Genomic DNA, 19,775 nt, shown 5'->3' with positions numbered 1-19,775 from the left:
TGAATATTATTTTGTGTCGCGATCAGCATCACAAGTTTAGATATAAGGGGTATATCCATTCCGAATTTGAACTGTGAAGAATCATTTGAAAGCTGGTGCAAAATCAGCACCGGACTTTAATAGAACATTATAAAGGTGTGCATCAGCTATACATTAGCTTTAGTGGGTGTCGACCCGTGAAGATCCGGGGTAGAATAGGTCTTCAGCAACCCATGCTTGCCGTAAAAGGCGAGTTTGCTTGTCGTAAGAGGTGACCAACGGGGTCGGGAGGTCAGGTTCGCTGACTTGGTTGATGCATGTCATCATATACCAATTGCGTGGATCGATGCTCATGATATCAATCACTGGATTGTCTGGTCCAGACTCGATTGTTTACATTTTACCGACGTCATATAGCTGGAATGTTGCTGAGTGCGGCGTTAAACAACAAACAAACTCTAGTGTCAGATAGAAAAGTACACAATTACGGTTCCGCAGCTACACAGAACATAATATACACGAAATGTTTATCCCAAACAAGGTTGAGTAACCTGGAAATTGCTCCCCATCTACTTGCCGTCAGAGTGGCACAGTGTGTGATTGATATTCGAAGTATGTTCAATTACTGTCTTCCGTGCTTAAATCAAAACCAGTTACCGAGCTAGAGATTAATTCTGTTAACGGGTTAATTGCCATCCACAAATCTGCTCATTGCATGATATGGGGTGATGGTCCTCGAGACGATTGATGGTGCATGTCCACGGAGAGCAATCAGATTCGTTTGACCTTGAAAGAATGTTGATTTTAGATGGTGTCCTTACTCAAAAAACAAACTGAAGTGATATTGATGATTTGAGCTCCATGGTCAACAAAGCTCTATGACGACACAAGTAACATACAGTGGAACTCCGTTATTCTGGACATCCTGCATTCTGATCGATTACTAACAGAAGCGCCGTTCCTCGTGAAGATACGCATCGGAACTAGTCTTCAGCAATCCATGCTTGTCGCAAGAAGCGACTAACGGGATCGGGTGGGAAGGTTCGCTTACTTGGTTGATATATGTCATCGTATCCCAAATACGTAGATCGACGCATCGCTGTATATGTCTGGTAAAGAATAGTTATTTATAGACCGCTGTCATATAGCTGGGGTATTGCTGAGTGCGGCGTTAAAACACACAATACAAGCGCCTATTCATAAAACTACAATATTCCGTTTTCTTCATCAGGATAATTCCACAAGTAATTTTCATTTTAGCGGGGCTTCACTTAAAACATGGTCTGTCAAAGGAATCTCAATCCTTTAGTCAAGGTGTGAGTAAGTACGTAGTTTGTGGCGTTGCTATGCTAACTCACTAAACTCACAATACGAAATGAACATAACAAGGGAAACACCTGCTGTAAACGATAACCAGTTTAAGGTGGATAAAACTGCACGTTGTGTCGTACACACTGGCACGTTCTTTAGAAGGCCCGGAGACAGCACGTGAATCCCGTGCTTTACACACAAACATGCACCCATCATAGAGTTGACTTAAACGTGAAAACGCATTCTAATAAATTCAATTAACGGACACGACATGTGAAGCACGTGCTGCGAATGCAAAACACGTTCTGGTAGATAATTGACGACACGTGAAGCTCGTAAACAAGCACAGATACATACGACACGTGAATCCCATGCAGTTGGGCGGAACGTTTATTTATTCACTTCAAACGACTTATAACCTTTCGTTCTTACATTCATGTTTTGGCTATCATAAATAGTTATTCATAAAAAGTCGAAAACATGAATGAATGCATGGTAATATTGTGTACAGTATCGTCACTTTGCTTTTCTTAATGCCCGCAGTTAAATAAACACGTTTGAATGTTTTGGGGACCTGAGCGCTCTCGTGTGCATCGTATCGGGAGTTCATATATGCTCTCCGCTTTGAAGTTCTTCAGAAAATAGCAGGAGGCAATAAAAGTGGTCGTGTTCCAAACAAACCCAAGTTATGACATAAATATAGACGCACTGATGTAACTATCAGACCCGCGAACGTGTTTACCGTTATGCGTTCTCTCCGTATCTGATTCAACGAAAGAAACCCTAGCTGCAGCTCCTTAAATCAGATAGCATGCTTCCTTTGGTTTTGATACACTGGTGATAAAGCAGTATTTATCCATATACAACATTGACGTAAAAATACACAACCGTGATCTTTACTACAAACACATTTAAACCTTCGACGAGGAAACTGTGTTGAAGGTCCAAAATAAACTCCCTTAACTTGTTGACGGCTGCTTCGATGTCATTTCTTTTAAACATCTTTGTGGGAGGTCGGATATAAGGGAAGTTGATTGGCAGATGGTACAAAGACCCTTTTGAATTCTTCCAACTTAAAAGTGGAAATGTAAGCGACAATAAAATAGTTGAGTATAATTCTATATAACAGATAAATACGATAAGCTTAACGTTTCTGCTTCGTACTTCGTCGAATTGCCCCGCGTTGATACGAAATCCAGTCTGTATGTCTCTTACCAGTCGTAAAATGGGGAAATTCGGGCCAATGATATCTCGGCTTATTACAAAAACTTCTGTATATACAAAGGCAAGGGGGTACATTACTTATGGCTGGGGGCAAGCGTCTTGTGAACTGTTAATACCATAAACGCTTGCCCCAGAAGGATTTCTTAAATACGACCCCCGATTCTTTTTCCTTTGGTGTGTACCATTTTTATGTGTTGGGTGTCAACATGTGGTGCTCTCATGCGCAAAGGAGAGAGGGCAAATCTTTCAACAGATGAGACAGCTAAACTGTAGGTTGTTTTACTGTACGTACTTACAGATGTAGTTTGTTAATATGTCTTTTTTTCTGAAAAATATACACACAATTCGAACAAAACCCATTAGCTTGGTACTAATGTTCACCTTCCACTGTCTCTAGAAATAAGGTAAGCATTAGGTTGCTTTTAGACATTGAAACCATTACACAAGTTTCATCAGTTACACAGGGGTGTTGTCGGAACATCAATTAAAATGAGCAAGAATTCTCTTAATTAATTCTATGTAGTGTTTAATAATAACTGCAGTGGAGATGTGTTATAAAAAGATAACGGCCCTGTGTGAATTCCGTGTCCCCAACAACCCTGTGTTGGTCGAATGAGGCGACCAATTGGATCCGTGGTCAGGCTCCGTGATTTGGTTGCGTGTCATCGTATCCTGTAAGCTCAATCACTGGTTTGTCTGGTCCAGTCGTGATTATTTTTAGTCTGGGGTTGTAGAGCTAGATAACTGCTGAGCGCGGATATATAAAGGCATGGCATAACTATAAAGTACCATCCTGATATTTTCTTGTAAAATGTTTATAGTCTTCTGTGAGATTGTACAAACCAGCTTGATTTGTAAGAGGCGACTAACGGGATCGGATGGTCAGGCTCGCTGACTTGGTTGATGCATGTCATCGTATCCCATTTGCGTGGATTGCGTGGATTGTCTGGATTGTCTTGTCCAGGTTCGATTATTTACAGACCGCCGTCATATAGCTGGAATATTGCTGAGTGCGGCGTTAAACGACAAACAAACAAACAAACAAACAAACATTCAAGTCGGCGTTGACAATCATGGAATACTGTGTGTCTACCTTTCGCCTAACCCTTAAGGTACCTTCAGCTGAGGCCTGGATTATTTGAAGTGTCATGGTACCCTGTCGGTGTGGATCAATTCTGCAACTTAGCTTCTATTTCACCTGCTCAAGCTGCTAGTTTACCTGCTCAAGCTCCATTTTCACCTGCTCAAGGTCACCGGGTTATATTTTCAGGCCGTTTTGGGGTCGCTGTTAGAATGCCTGGTACAACATTCATTCACTTCCAGACCCCATAAAAGGTTGATTCTGAGTAGATATATATTTCCGAGCATGTGAGAGTCCCTTAATAGAAATCTGTCCTGCATAGTTATGAAGCCACGTGTCTTCTTGACGGAGGGTTGCTTCATCATAAATGTCATCCATCACCTAGGATGTATACGATAGCCGTGAGTAGATGTGGGACTCACGTAAACTTTACATACAACAAATCGCATTCTTGACGTTCCGGGAACCTACTCAGATTCTGATGAAACATTTGCCTCTCACTCATTCAATGTTTTCATGACGATTTTTAACACTAATTTGAATCAGCCTGTGAGGACAAATGGGGACGATTGTTCTCGGATGATAAGTTATAAAAATCGCTTTCGAATTCCGGGGAAAATACTCCGTACTCGCAAAGAGAGTCGATCAAAATGAGGATGCAGTGATTACAATCAATGACACCTTGGTTATTGCGTTTCAGTCGTGCACTTGCATACTATCAGCCACTGGTTTGTCGGTGTATAAGATAACATTCTCTCATTATCATGGCGATATTCAAATGAGTTATTAAACAGACTCGAGTGTAGTTGTTTAATATACAATCTTTGAATAACGAACCCGCTGTAGGCTTATTTTTAGTTTTTCTAAATAAGAACAACGACACCGCTGCTAACTTGAGGCTGCCGATGCCTGGAGTATGCCTGAGTCAATCCGAGGTATACTGTAAGTCTCAACGTAGGCGGGACGCAGGTGGCCTGTGTAGCCTGTGATTATCTTGTTAATGCTGCTCTAGAGTTCGCCAGTCGACACTCGTGATCAGAGCTGAAACATCACAGGCTTCCGGGTAGACATGTTTGACGATGGGTTAGTCTGTTATTTACTCTGCGGTATAAGTTCCATTATAACTCGGATTCGAGTTATAGGTGTTCACAAATATACAATTCGACAAAACGACCGGGTCATTTTTTGTATGTATGTATGTATGTATGTATGTATGTATGTATGTATGTATGTATGTATGTATGTATGTATGTTCAATATTATACAAATAATTACTCTTGACGAGGCCTCAATATGCTAACACAAGGACCCGGGGATCCGACCCCTGAAGTGGTCTGACCAGACCGAGGCCTCAATTTGTTTGCTAATAAGGACCCGATATGCGGTATTACATTAGCAAATATCCAACTGATACACATTTTTCACGATTTTCAACCATTCACGTTCATAAACATACTCGTATATCACAAATTGTTACAGGTTTATTCAAAGTACATTTAACAATCCGAACACCTGTATACTCAAACCCTAAACCTATGCCAACATAAACATACAAAAACCAGTGTTCACTAAACACCCCATACCCTTTAAGCTAAACCCTCCTAATCTCTGGTAATGATGGCGCTACCCCAAAGGAACAACCTATCCAGGGAGTGTAAGTAGCACCCCTATTAGGTCAATGATTCCTAAGATAAGAACCCCCTTTGATCCCTATAATAGGCAGAGAAATATGGCAGTGACCGGCCACCGAGACCAATGTTGACAGTCTGACAATAGCAAGATCTTAACGCGTTGGAGTTAGAAAACACCTCATGATAATCATGTTGATAAACTAAATCTCCTTTGAAAACTACCTAGCACTTGGACTGCATTTAAGTCCACTGTCGCTCACACGTGGAGCGATAGGGAATACACCGCCACCCATCAAGCCACCGACACCGAAGGCTCTTTTTCTATTTCAGTCCACCGCTAAGTACTTTCTGTGCGTACACTGCCTTTGTAGACTGCAGTTTAAAGCGAGTAGATTTCAGAGATTCATTGTGTGTCAGTATTTCATGTCGCCGTATCGTATTTGCGAGTCGCTGTCTCAAACCATATTCACTTTATTAGCTAAAGAGTTCGAGCGTCGAGGTGTAGGAGTGAACAGCCCTTGAGCGTTAGAAACTCTCGGCGAGCAATATTTCATTGCCTCTACGCGGCTGTTTATATTTACTGTCAGTGTGTGTGAACGGTTTTCGCTCGCATAGTATCGTTATAAGGTGGTGATGAATGCGTTATTTATCTTAGTGATAAACGTGGACATCGTTATAGATGCATATGACAGTCAGCGGTGAGAGGAAAACCATCGATCAAGAGCAACGACTGACATACAAGGGTGAAGGTTATCTGAAATGACTCATCAGAGGGGTCCAGCTAATTCTTTGAATTTTTCTAGATATCGGATACCTTTACAAAACTCAGGAACATAATCCGATCTCTTATGTACTTCGTCGTGATGTTTTTTTCCGGGGCGGATAGATTTCTGAAGATGAGGCCTGAGTCTTGGGTTGATGCAAGTTGACTTATATCCTGGCTGATGCATAACTTACACCACGGCATGTTTGGCAAATCGGCATAAACAACCGGCTAACGAAAACTGCCGTCGGTAACGATAGGGACACAGGAAATGCGGCCAGGGGTACTCGAATCTACGTACGAGGAGGGATACAGAGGTTACGCAATAAAAGGTCGGTTGACGACAGGGGTTTGACAGCTTGCCGATTGAAGATGGTTATCAAGTAAATAAGTAATAAACACATAAACCATTGTATCTGAGGGACCGACCATCAAAACCATATATTTTTTTAATTTAAAACTATGAGCCTGATGTTTTAAAAGAATAACACCTTGAAACAATGTAATTTATTTTTTTAAAAGATTTTTCGGGACATGTTTTTTCGATAAAATTCCAAGCCCCTCACAGAATATGAAATTATCAAATGGTCGGTCGTTAAGAAAAAAGTGGGTCACCGTCGGCCCAGTCGTCTCAGGTTCAACAATTGTGTGTTTCCTTCAGGCGTGCCAGAAAACTATGATCGCCGTTTAGAATCCAGATTCGCTCTGGTGATATTATGCTCGTGGGTTTCGCCAAAGTGCTGAACATCTGAGACCTGGATCACGTGTGTCTTTCCCCCGGAAGCTGACATTGAAATACTGTTCAAAGCGGCGTTACAACTAACTCACTCACTCTAAGGTGCATGGTGAGATGACGTAATCGCGGTGACCTTATCTTACAATAGAAAAGTCAATAGCAAGGCCAACTGGTTGATGAATATGTCCAATTAGGTATAATAAAACATGTCAGCGTCATGGTTAAAAAAAGGAACAAAGATAATTAAGCAGGGCTATTCGACTGAAAAATCATGGAGAGACACATCTATCATATATATGAGTTAAAAGATGCAACTCCGCTTTTTTTACCAAAACTTTGTTGTCACGCTGCTCGATCCTTCAACCGACATATTCATCTGTCCAAATACATCATTAAGCCGAGTGCCCCTCCCGGGTTTAGAAGCACGTAGGGTAGTTTAGTAAGAATAAATGTTTGCTCATTCACAATCGCGTTTTTCCTATGACTTTTTGCGTATAAACACCAACGTTAATACGTGTGGGGAAACTCTCTCTGATACGCGGTTAAAGAGGATCAGGGGTATTCGCCGAACAATTGCGACCATAAAACAGATGGGCTGCAAACAAGGCTATGGAAACGTTGCTTCAGAAATGTTACAAGATAAACAAATACGTGAAAACGTGTATACATTATAGCACGGCGGAGAGTTTATGATCGTCCAACATTGTGACAAGGGGGTCATAAACTACGGTGCTGTCGGACTTGTGTGTGGACATATGGCCAGGGTTTGGATGTGTGACTACCGCGCGTTCCTGATATGTAAATGTCATTATGCTGACGGATTGTTTGATGTATAGCACAACAGAAGCCTGTGTGTTGGCAGGGATTATCTTAATCTTTTCTTAATGATGGCAAGCGTTATGTCGTTGGGTTGGGTTGTTGGTCACGGTTATAGTGTTGGAGCCAATCACGACAGTCGTTACATAGACGTGAAGGGGAGGTGGAGAACATGGAGACCAGAAGAGGAGGTGAAAACGTGGTCATTTCCCACTGGTACTGTTCATGTCCGCAGTTGTAGGTGGATTCATGACCACCGTTGTTGGGGCACGGGTGGCCCTGTCGTCTAAGGCGCCGCAATTCGCTGTGCAGGATTGCGTCCCTTAGGCGTGAGAGACACCTGTTATCGTGGGTTGAAAACCCTTCATTCGCCCTGATTGTCTTTCTAGGTTTATCAGCTCCATACCCATAATTGTTGGTTTCATGAAAGCGGTCTGAGACTTGCATCACATCGGGCTTTACTCCAAGATCTCACACACCGTGATGTGATGATATATGTTCGATTTGTTTGTTTGTTTAACGCCGCACCCAGCAATATTCCAGGTATATGACGTCGGTCTGTAAATAATCGAGTCTGGACCGGACAATCTAGTGATTGTCTTCATGAGCATCGATCCACGCAATTGGGATACGATGACGTGCATCAACTCACTCCGGTGTAGTGAGGGAGCAACCAAAGCGAGTCAGCGGTAGAAACTAGCATTTTTGATAACATATAGCAAAACCCTTACAAATTCTACTTGTCTTTATGATACCCAATTATAAACTATTGGGCAGTTTGGCGAGGACTACAGGACTATTGCCAATTTCTAACACTGCGAGTGATTGAATCGGATTTAACCACATTTGAACAGTAATTCAGTTGTAAGTTTCATAGTAAATCTAAATTTTGTTAATGAAACAACTGACATTTGACACAATCGTGTATTCTGGGTCCGATTTCGTAAAAGCGTACAGAAAAGGGAAAAGGGTGATACGATTCTGTGCTGTGCCTATTGTGTGTTATCGTACATACGCCGGGGATCCTTTATACCAAAATCAATAGATTATTTACAGACCGCAGTTGTGTAGCTGAAATATTAATTCTGCGGCGTAAAACATCAATATATCTTTATCACGTGTCAGTTGATTTGGGAGGAAGCTTGTCGACGTTTACCTTTCGAAGAGCATGAGTATGGAGGTGATTCTGAGGTACCAAAGGTCATAATTGGGAATCGAACCCACTATGGGCCCCAGCTATACAGGGCGACACCAATCTATTAACATTTGATATCATTTCTTCAACATTGAATGAACGCATCAAGACCACTCTACACATTTAGATACCTATTAACATTATGTATATACAGGCTTGAGATCGCGCCGCTTTTTGTAAGCAGTGGTGCAGGAGGTTATATATGACAACTGTTGTGAAATGCTGTGTGAAGACATTCATATCACATGTTGAGGAATGTCTGAACCGAACCCCCAATGTTGTGAACAAAAACAGCCCTATTACCTGTGACACAATGTCTACATTTGTCTCGTCCTTTTTTGAAAATGTTCAACAGAATGTACATTATAACTGAAAAAACTCTTTCAATATTATGACAATTCTATATCGACAAACACATATTTTATTATTCAGTGCCTTTCCACAAGGCTAGGTAAATACCACTGGCACACGAAAATAAAACAACTGTCTAGTTCGTTTTGCAACTAAAATGTGTAAGTCTGAATTGTGAACGCATGCCTACATGGTTAATTCAAACGTCAACCAGACTTTAGGGGCGGTCGGGTAGCCTAGTGGTTAAAGCGTTCGCTCGTCACGCCGAAGACCCGGGTTCGATTCCCGACATGGGTACAATGTGTGAAGCCCATTCCTGGTGTCCCCCGCCGTGATATTGCTGGAATATTGCTAAAAGCGGCGCAAAACCATACTCACTCACTCACTCAACCAGACTTTAAAACCATTTGAACACGTTTTACCCAGGATTTCGTTTCGAGTATCTTCGTGTTTAACCAGCGCAGAGTAAGAAGTTGTTTTTATCCATAGACCAACAACCGTTTTGACATATGTCCATATATTTGCACATCCTCGATTGTCCAGGGTATGATATTGCAATTCTATTATGATAAATACTCTGGACCCATGTGCTGCTATAGCTTATGGAAGTGTCATCGCCATCCCTTTTCCCCTTAGTATTTTTGCACAAAAAAAACTCTTGCCAAAGTGCGTTATTCGATTGGATTGCTACTTACAGCATCGTGGCTGTTGATTAGGACCCGAAAAAGGAACTGCTGTTGCGAATGGGTTCTGGATATTTATTATGATAAAGTCGCGATTTAATGCACTGGATAATCGAGGGTGACAGATGTAAAAACCAATATCCATATACATACAAGTATGTTATTCCTACAAGACGCACCCCTTTGGGTATTCCAGGTTAGAGTAGGTCCCCAGCACCCTATGCTTGTCGTTCGAGGCTTAATACATTGGGTGGTCAGTCTTGGTTGATAGCCTGTCATCGTAGCCCATCATTGCTCATAATATCAGTCCCATATTTGTGTGGTTCAGACTCGTATATTTACAGGCCGCCATCAGATAGTTGGAATATTGCTGAGCGCAGGGTAACCAATCAAACAGACAAACGCCATCAGATAGTTGGAATATTGCTGAGCGCAGGGTAAACAATCAAACAGACAAACAAGCAAACGCCATCAGATAGTTGGAATATTGCTGAGCGCAGGGTAAACAATCAAACAGACAAACAAGCAAACGCCATCAGATAGTTGGAATATTGCTGAGCGCAGGGTAAACAATCAAACAGACAAACAAGCAAACGCCATCAGATAGTTTGAATATTGCTGAGCGCAGGGTAACCAACAAACAGACAAACGCCATCAGATAGTTTGAATATTGCTGAGCGCAGGGTAACCAACAAACAGACAAACGCCATCAGATAGTTGGAATATTGCTGAGCGCAGGGTAACCAACAAACAAGCAAACGCCATCAGATAGTTGGAATATTGCTGAGCGCAGGGTAACCAACAAACAGACAAACGCCATCAGATAGTTTGATATAGATATATTGCTAAGCGTAAACAAACAAACAAACAAACAAACAAACAAACGCAGGGCCAAAACTAGTATTTATACACTCAAAATTGTATTCGTAAAGATTGATGTACGGTTGCAAAAGCGTTAACTCCATTTAGTTGAGCACAGCTTTGGTGATAGCTAAGACACAGTTCTAACCATGACACGAAACACAGAAGCATTTCATACCAACTGGACTGATAATTGGTATCAAATTCTGTATTTGAACCCTCACAGGCGTTAACCCGAGAGTCCATTTCCTCTACGTTATGGGTTACTCACCATTGGATTCTACATTAACACGTGCCTTATGTTATAAACAATAATCAATGATCGCAAAAACGGGTTGCTGTCATTGGAATAAGCCAAAAGAACCTTATCATTGCTCGTAAACAATCCCAAAGTTGTTCCCCACGAAAAGAACATCACGAGAGAAACATACTGTTTAGTTCAGCAGGTTACATATATCATATACATGTACACTTTATCCTCAACCCTTAAACAGCGTTTTAAAAAGCATAAAAGCGCCATACGTTCATGACTTGTAACTAAAGTTCGTCACAAAACGCCTTTGTTCATCCCATTCAACTGGGTTCAAAATGTCACTGGCATTCATCGAACTGGGTATATCTTTAAACAAGCACGATGTATGGTAGCCATAAAGACAGTCAACTACACACTCGCTGGTGACCCTAAAAATGCGTCTATGCGAAACGTTTCTGGTCTGGTGGACTGAACGAACAGGCGAATACCCACCCAAACAGACTTTTGACATTACGATAGACCCATGGGAGGGTTTACAAGGTGTTAGTCTAGCGTGTGTCGAGCTCTTACGTGATGGAAGCAATCAGTGGAGGCACATCGGTATACTTAACTTCTGAGACTGTCTTACAAAAGGCTATCTTCATGCTCTGGGAGTCAGTTTGACAAAAACGAGAAGGGTTTTGACACCTGAGCGCTATCTATGCGCAGTTCAAGTGCTACCCGGGTCTTCTCGGGTTAAACATTGATTATGAATGGGGGTTTATGCCGATATAAATCACGGTTTAGCGTCTGGCGTTGTAAAGACAGCTGGGGGACCTATGTGTGCGAATATGCAGAGTGGAGAAATGAGATAGAATGCACTAGTATTATAACCTTGAACCTCAAATTGTTTAGGTGTCTGGGATACTAAACGGTAGGAATCCTTTAAAGATTTTGTGAGGTGAATGTATGAAAATAAAGTATTATAATGCAGATTGGTCGTGGGATATGGCTCCGGGTAAATTAGCGACACAATTTAAATTTATCGGCGAAACTGATAATAAATGTGTCAAATGTTACGATTCACATACTGAAGAAATACATTGAAATGCGTGTAATGCGTTTAGCATACCTTGGATCATTGTAACAGGTCCACGGTCATATATTATGACAGTAAGGCTTAACGACCCACTAACGTCTGTTGTCGGTATTTCATTGAAGACTATGAAACGAGTATCTGATACGAAGTAAAATTATGGACATTGAAAGTTGATATTGTTATGAATGCTTCATAAGACGTAGGAAGTTCCGGGGGATATATTTTAATACTTTTTTGTTCTTCATAGAATCGTGTGGGGAAGCAAGAGGTTGGCGTTGTTTAAATCAAATGTGAAATGCGAAACTGTTTTGGGTTGTATTTGTTTGTTATTTAACGCCGCACTCGGCAATATTCCAGTTCTATGGCGGCGGTCTGTAAATATTCGAGTCTAGACCAGAAAATGCAGTGATTGACATCATGGGCATCAATCCACGCAATTAGGATACGACATGCATCAACCACGTCAGCGAGCCTGGCCACCCGATCCACATATAGTCTCCTCTTACGGTGAGATGGGGAGGTGAAATGGGGTTCAAAGTCGCGTCCAAGATAATTGCTCTTATATAGCGACGTGCATGCGTGCGTGCGTGCGTGCGTGCGTGCGTGCGTGCGTGTGGCTGCTTGTACTAGTCCGGACTAATGCCGATTTAGTAGTGCTCGCCCAATGAGATACCATGCCGAAGTTTAACATGAATTCCCTGCTCAGTAAATACTGACTCCGAGCCGACCAGTCCTGGTTTTAGCCCCTCAATGCCGAACAACAGGCAGGGTAACAACAAGTACCATCTTTTAACGTCTTTTGGTGTGACGCGGCCGGGGATCGAACCTCGGACCTTCTCCAGGCGGACGCTCTACCACTAGACCTCGGAGGCGGTTCGCCTTTTATGATCAGCATAGGTTACTAGACACACACACCCACCCACCCACCCACACACCCACCCACACACCCACCCACACACACACACACACACACACACACACTGGACTCCCTGGTTCTAATGTCACATATACCCAGACATTAAAAGTAATATAATTCGTATACTTTAATATTGAAAATGATTAAACCAATAACCTCTTCTATAAAGTCACAAAAACAAGAGAGAAAATATTCGATCCTTGGTGAAAATATTTCGAATTGTGATGATAAACAAAAACAACATTTACAATGAAGTCTTTGGGCTTTTCAATTATAACCTCACTGCATGAATATTCTATTTACATAGGCGTGTTTACAACTACACCAAGTTTACCAGTCATGCCTATTAAAGAATCCTTTCACTCTTACCCTTTTCAAAAGAATTCTAGAGGAGAACAATTTCCATGAGAAATTGTCAGTAATAAGATATCGCTTAACTAAGCACAGAGCGTAAAAAACCCACCCGCAAAAGGTAACCATATTAACATCAAAGCCCAAATTGCACCTCTATTTGGTCGCATTACGCCCGTGCGTCGACTCTGCACCCAGAATCTAACCCCGGGCGTCAAGCGAAACTTGTTATTATGGTGGACACTTCTAATAGAATGAACGAAGCACCCTTCATCCTCATCTCACTGTTCAGTGATGCGGGTACTTGCCTCTTGTTAGACATCGTGGGTGAAGTTGTACCCTATGACACAGGTAATACACTAGCCGATGACATCACTTTGATCCTGTGTTTATGCAGGGCGCTAAACGAGGTCTATGTGTGGTTTGTGTTCAAGAGGATTACTGTTGTATGGTAGTCTTGGCCCTTATAGATCATATGCGTCGTGGCTTGAGATTTCCTTAATGCAATTTTCCCGGGGGAGTAACCCTTTGAGGTAAGGGTCTTTAGTATGGATAATTATTGTGTACACTTCGTAACCACTGAAATATGATTTATGTGGAAAGGTTATATTTGAAAAAGGGTATACGTTTAGTTCAGGGACATATACTTTTTCCGTTCTTTGTGTTATTTTTTTTCTGCGTGCTACCGGCTATATAGCATCGACATGAACTACTGTGTAACAGAAAGTATGTACACCATGTTTGATGGTTGTGTTGTGGACCTTAAGTTTGAAGTGTTTCGGCAACTTTTTCAGGCTAGTAACGTTTTGATAACGTTTGTATTTTTGGGTTGGTTGGTTGGTTGTTTAACGCCGCACTCAGCAATATTCCAGCTATATGACGCCGGTCTGTAAATAATCGAGTCTGGACCGGACAATCCAGTGATTAATATCAAGAGCATCGATCCACGCAATTTGGATACGATGACATACATCAACCAAGTCAGAGAGCCTGACCACACGATCCCGTTAGCCGCCTCTTACGACAAGCATAGTCGCTTTTTACGGCAAGCATGGGTTGCTGAAGACCTATTCTAACCAGGATCTTCGCGGGTTTTTGGTCAGTTCAAATTTCGAGTGTATACTTTCCTTTGCCCGCCAGTTTACATACATTGTATACAAACATTCAAGTCGGTGGGTTGTCGGAGTGAGAGTGCAAGGCTGTTAACAATCGAATCTGGACTAGTGGTTGATAACATGAAGAAGGATCCATGCCGCAGAGATTACAATGACACCAAACTAACTAGGTTATACAGAGTGACTACCCAATATTCGAATCTGGACTTGACAAACAAGTGGTTGATAGCATAAACAAAATCTACATCGTCAGAGTACAATGACATGACATCAGCAGGTAAAACATTATGACCACCCGATCCTCATTTTATCGAATCTTACGACAAGCATTAGGAACCGGGATCCTAGTTTACCCCGGAATCATCAGCGGGAGGTTGTTTTGGTAATGATAATGTCTATTTTTCCAGCCGCCATTGCTTAGCGCTGCTTGTTATTGTCTCAGTGGATGAAATGTGTTATATATACAAGTAACATGATATGTAAACGGCAAGGGTGACATTACAATGCGAAATACGATATTTGGGCACAGTTAAAAAGGCACTTATCACCGCATTTTCGGAGTGCACCAAATGACTTTGTGCTACATATGTAAATGAATTACATGACTGGCTGAAATCACTTAGGCAACAACAAACGTATTATCTGTTTTCGTTATTTCGTTTATGCAAGTACCCCGAATATTCCTAGAGCATATTCGTAAGGCCCATCGATTATTTACAGTCCTTCATAATATTGTGAGAATATTGCGATGTAAAAGAATATTAATTCACATTTTCAGAGAGTTTAAGATGATTATATGTGGAAATAAACAATGGAACATATAATTCATTTTGAGTGGCCTTAGATGCTACAGTTTCGACACACCAGAAGCATGTGAGGTATATGATGTTTTTTCTCGATCAATTCGATCTATACTTACTAGGGGCGGTGGGGTAGCCTAGTGGTTAAAGCGTTCGCTCGTAACGCCGAAGGCGCGAGTTCGATTCCCCACATTCGTACATTGTGTTAAGCCCATGTATGGGGTCCTCTAAAAGCTCACTCACACACTATACTTACTGTACACTAAAGCATAACTGGATCAGTTTAAGGAAGAGAAAATATGGATGTCAACTTCTTTATTATGAGGAACACAACGTTTCGAAGTATATGCTTACTCCTTCATCAGGTGAATGCTGAATCATTCACCTGATGAAGGAGTAAGCATATTCTTCGAAACGTTGTGTTCCTCATAATAAAGAAGTTGACATCCATATAATCTCTTCCTTATGTGAATCACTTCTAAATGCCTTTTAAAGAACTAGATCAGTTTCTGTGTGAATGGTGATTCGTTGATTTTTGGTATTTGACAAGTTAAAAACGATATGTATCACAATAACCCTTGCTTAACATAAAGCTGGTTAGGTTAGCATGAAACCTATCGAGACATATTTTGACACATTGGACTGTTTTCTTTATCCCCAATTGTCCTTATTCAACAAATTGAAATCTCCATCTCGTTAGCATAATATGAAAATTACACGTGAATATATGGCACTGTTCACACGGACAAAAATTTTAAACGTAAACGTGAGGACACAAAACATTACTCCCTGTCCGACACAATATCGGGCAACAAGCCATAATCTTTGTACGGAGTGCATGTCGACATGGATTTTACCTCCCACACAGGGCTACATCACGCATCGTAACGACCATGGCTGTTTCGTGCACATATGGATCTAATACGTCATATTTAACCTACCTATCTATATACTGACAATCATCTGCTATTGCATAGCTACCTCCGCGAAACAATGTGGTTTATAAGAATGCAGAGTCATGGCGGGTTCGATCGAGATATCATAAAAATACAAAAATACACGCGCCATTGCTTGCGTACGTGCGGAGGTACATACGTGCGCTCGAGCGTACGAATTGACGTAAAAAACGTAATTACTTCAGGGTTTGTGTATGACTTGAATAGGCCTTGTTTGATCAAGGTTACAACATTCAAGGCCTCAGTAAAATTTAAGAAATGTTTTATTGGGGACATGTGGAGGACATTTCCAAACTGGACGCATCAGTGACAAAAACGATGTCCGATGCAATTCCCTATTTTGACTTGTACCATATGTTCCCATGTTTTTAGGTGAACAACTGACTTGCCTTTGCATGTGTTTGTGACGGGTGCCACCGGGTTTTCGCGATCACCTGGTATCATTACTATTTGATAGTGATTCATAAACACATGACTATGATATAGTCGGAATTGTACAATCGACTCTGCTTTATGCAGATATTTCTATTTGATATGGAAAGGGTACTGTCGCTTTATTCAATCGTGCATATATGTAGACATATAAATAGGTTTATAAAATTACATGATTACTTGCGAAATTTGGACAAAATGTCCGTCGCGTATAGTTATTTATATCGTATTCACACACCGTACATACTGTCACTATATCCCAGTCCTGTCACGCCAGCGCCTTAAAGACACACAATACGTCACGCTGGTACAACCACCCTGTGATGTTTTCAGGGATGGTGTTGTACAAGGCGAGCTATGACAAATGATAAATATGTTTTATGGCTTTGCCAGTGTGTATATACGACGGAAGGGGTGACGTTAGGACCAAAAGGCCTATCACACTGACTGTGGCTGAAAAGTGTTGTTTTTCCGGGTTAAAAACCTTTGAAGCTGCGTGTTTATATTGCCAAAGGTTATTAAGCAAAAAGTTTTAAGATTAATAACTGCCGTTTTCAACAACAAAGCTATTCTTTGAACATATGTTTACTATCAACAAACCCTAACTTTACTTTTTTTTATTATGATTTTGCTTGTTATTCAAAACTGATTGCATTATTACAGATCTGCTATTACATACGAATATGACCTGAATGATCGTTTATTACATTGCAAATCAACTGAATGAATCGCATCATTTTGATACAAAAAAACATAAATGAAAACTATGTATTCCAGGTGTTATAACAAGATGAAAAAAACATGAATCTATCTTCACTTATATCTGCTGAGTGACGACAGGTGGAAATACGCACATAGTTACATATGAAAATGGTTTTCATGGGTTTAAATGATTAAATGAGCCAGTTTAGTTATTTAAAAATACACCTGTATGTCTGGTCTAACCTATTGAGTAAAACTACTGCAGCAGATATTTCATTTCACGAACGACAAGTGTAAATTTCAAATGTAATCGTGCTTTGTCACTATGCACTGATATCGGATGCACCTGAAATTGCACATTGGCGATAAGTCGTCCGTTCGTAAGCCGGTCATTATCACCGTACAGTCTCCGTCTCAAGACTGGATCACATCTGGATATTTGGATTTATTTCGAAAACGTGACAGTAAGCCTTTAGTTTAGCAAACTCAGATATAAGCACCATCGTTGTTAAACGCCCTGCTTCAGCTGGTATCGCTAAATCCATGCTTGTTACGGGTTAGACTGCATAACAGACCAGTGTAGCAAATCCCACGTGGTATGGACGTGTTTAACATCCAACAGGCTCGTTTGGTTATATTTCACAAACACAGTATGTTTATGTGAAAATAGTATCAATAATCCAACAAGAACGAGTGCTGGAATTATCCGAAATATAACAATTCATATAAATAACCACAAATGGCATCGGTTAGGAATGGAACGGCTTTGTCAAATGTTTCCATATACAAAAACACCCGTAATAAAAAAAACCAGCCGGTATATCGGCACATTCCCCGAAACATTTAATGACATACCTAAAAAAGACGATCAAGTTACGTTTCCGCTGACTTACCTGTAAAGAGAAGAGCTAGGTAAATTAACCTGTGCTTGCGATACCCCATCTCGTCAGTTCTCTTGGACATCTAGATTGACCGTCCTGTGTTTAAAGTGGGCATTGATATTTGGAGGTAGATAATAATCTTGACACAGTTTCGATGGGGTACAATACTCTGTCAGTCACTTCGGTACCATGTGTTTATCCATCAAAGTCGGTCCACGTAGGAGACATGTAATATTAGGTCTTTATCTTCATCAATTCACATTCCATCAGATGTGGAGCCAGCGAACTTGATCGGGTGTGACCGTGTGATTGTCTGAATGTCGTCTGCTCGAGTTTTGTTGATGTTGATTATGTAGAACACCCGAGGGCTTTTTTCTGTCAAATCCTAATCAAATTCTGCCTCCTGTAATCGTCCCTTCCTTCATTTGTGGGTAGCAGACGATACAGTTCACTTTGGTATTGAATCCAAAAGCAGACGATATATATGTTTGTGCATATACACGTCAAAGAGAAGTCACACTGGTTGTCGCAATCCACACGTGAAGCACTTAATATAATCAGCCACACACTCAAAGTTGTCCAAAACCGCAACACATTTCTTCAATGACTGACTCGTCAGCCAAATCAAGCAGGTGATTGAGACGAAGCGTAATTCACTTCACAACATAGCAAGTGTATCTCAGCCCTCGAGGCAGAGGCGGGGCTTATCTGCCGAGCGACCAATCAGAACCGAGAACACAAGCCACCTCGGTTTGAGTGACAGGCGATTGAGTACATTCACAAGACTCGCGCTCGTCTCTCAGGGTCAGTCAGAGCAGATTGCGTTGAAAGAAACAAACGAGTTGATCTGAACCGATGTTTTCAACGGCAGCGGTAGTCAAACATGCATAGCTCAAAGACTCCTAGCGAAACTGGTAAACTAAACGCTTATATTGTCCCGTGAGTAATGTTGGTGAAATGATTCAAACGATGTGTGCAGAGAGACAGACTTCCTATGGCGTCGGGTTTTGTGTGATGTGAACGTTTTTCGTGCACGGAAAAGTAATCAAATATTCTCCTTTTTGTACGTTGGCTTGTTTGATTTTCAGTTTTCGTTTTAAAAAGGGCAGGTGTCAAACTGTTCAAACGCACTTTCTGCCGATAACACTCTGTTCCACTTTCTACATTCTAATCTCATTGACAAAACGCGTATGAATGAATGAAACTGTAGTTTTGTACAAAGAACACGATTTATTTATTCGAGTATTGCTCAGTATTTTCGAGTATCACCACTCACATATTCTAGAAAACCGTTTTAAGGTTGTGTCTAAAAGCATCCAATATCAAAGTCAATAATTATTAATCCTCAGTCAGATTCGTTGAATGAGTTATTATTTACCGATTAATCCTTTAACTGCTATTTTAACATCGCGGTGATGTTATGTGCGCCTGTCCCATTAATATATACTCTAATGAAGTTAACAGGTTTGTTTGTTTATTTTGTTGTTATCAACGTTGCACTCAGCAGTATTCCAGCTGTATGACGTCGGTCTGTTAATAATCGAGTCTGAAACCAGACAATCCAGTGATTGACATCTACCTTTAACATCTACCTTTATTCAACCCTATTCTCTCTCCATCCACAAGCATCTACCTTTATTCATCCCTCTCCTCTCTCCAT

General features: G+C 41.1%; 1 protein-coding gene across 1 annotated transcript in view; it reads right to left on the bottom strand.

Annotated features, from left to right (window-relative positions):
* Window positions 1-18,782, bottom strand: part of LOC124119660 (protein APCDD1-like) — a 51,120-nt gene extending 32,338 nt beyond the window's left edge. Inside the window, exon 1 of the mRNA XM_046482254.2 lies at window positions 18,128-18,782. Coding sequence (XP_046338210.2) covers window positions 18,128-18,197 — 70 coding nt within the window. The 5' untranslated portion in view covers window positions 18,198-18,782. The remainder of the gene's footprint in view (window positions 1-18,127) is intronic.
* Window positions 18,783-19,775: the final 993 nt, after the last annotated feature.

Source organism: Haliotis rufescens, unplaced genomic scaffold, assembly GCF_023055435.1.
Source record: "Haliotis rufescens isolate VD_foot unplaced genomic scaffold, xgHalRufe1.0.p SCAF_17, whole genome shotgun sequence".
In the NCBI taxonomy this organism is placed as follows: domain Eukaryota; kingdom Metazoa; phylum Mollusca; class Gastropoda; order Lepetellida; family Haliotidae; genus Haliotis; species Haliotis rufescens.
The sequence above is the reverse complement of the archived record's forward strand: the minus strand, read 5'-3'. Positions and strand labels throughout refer to the sequence as shown.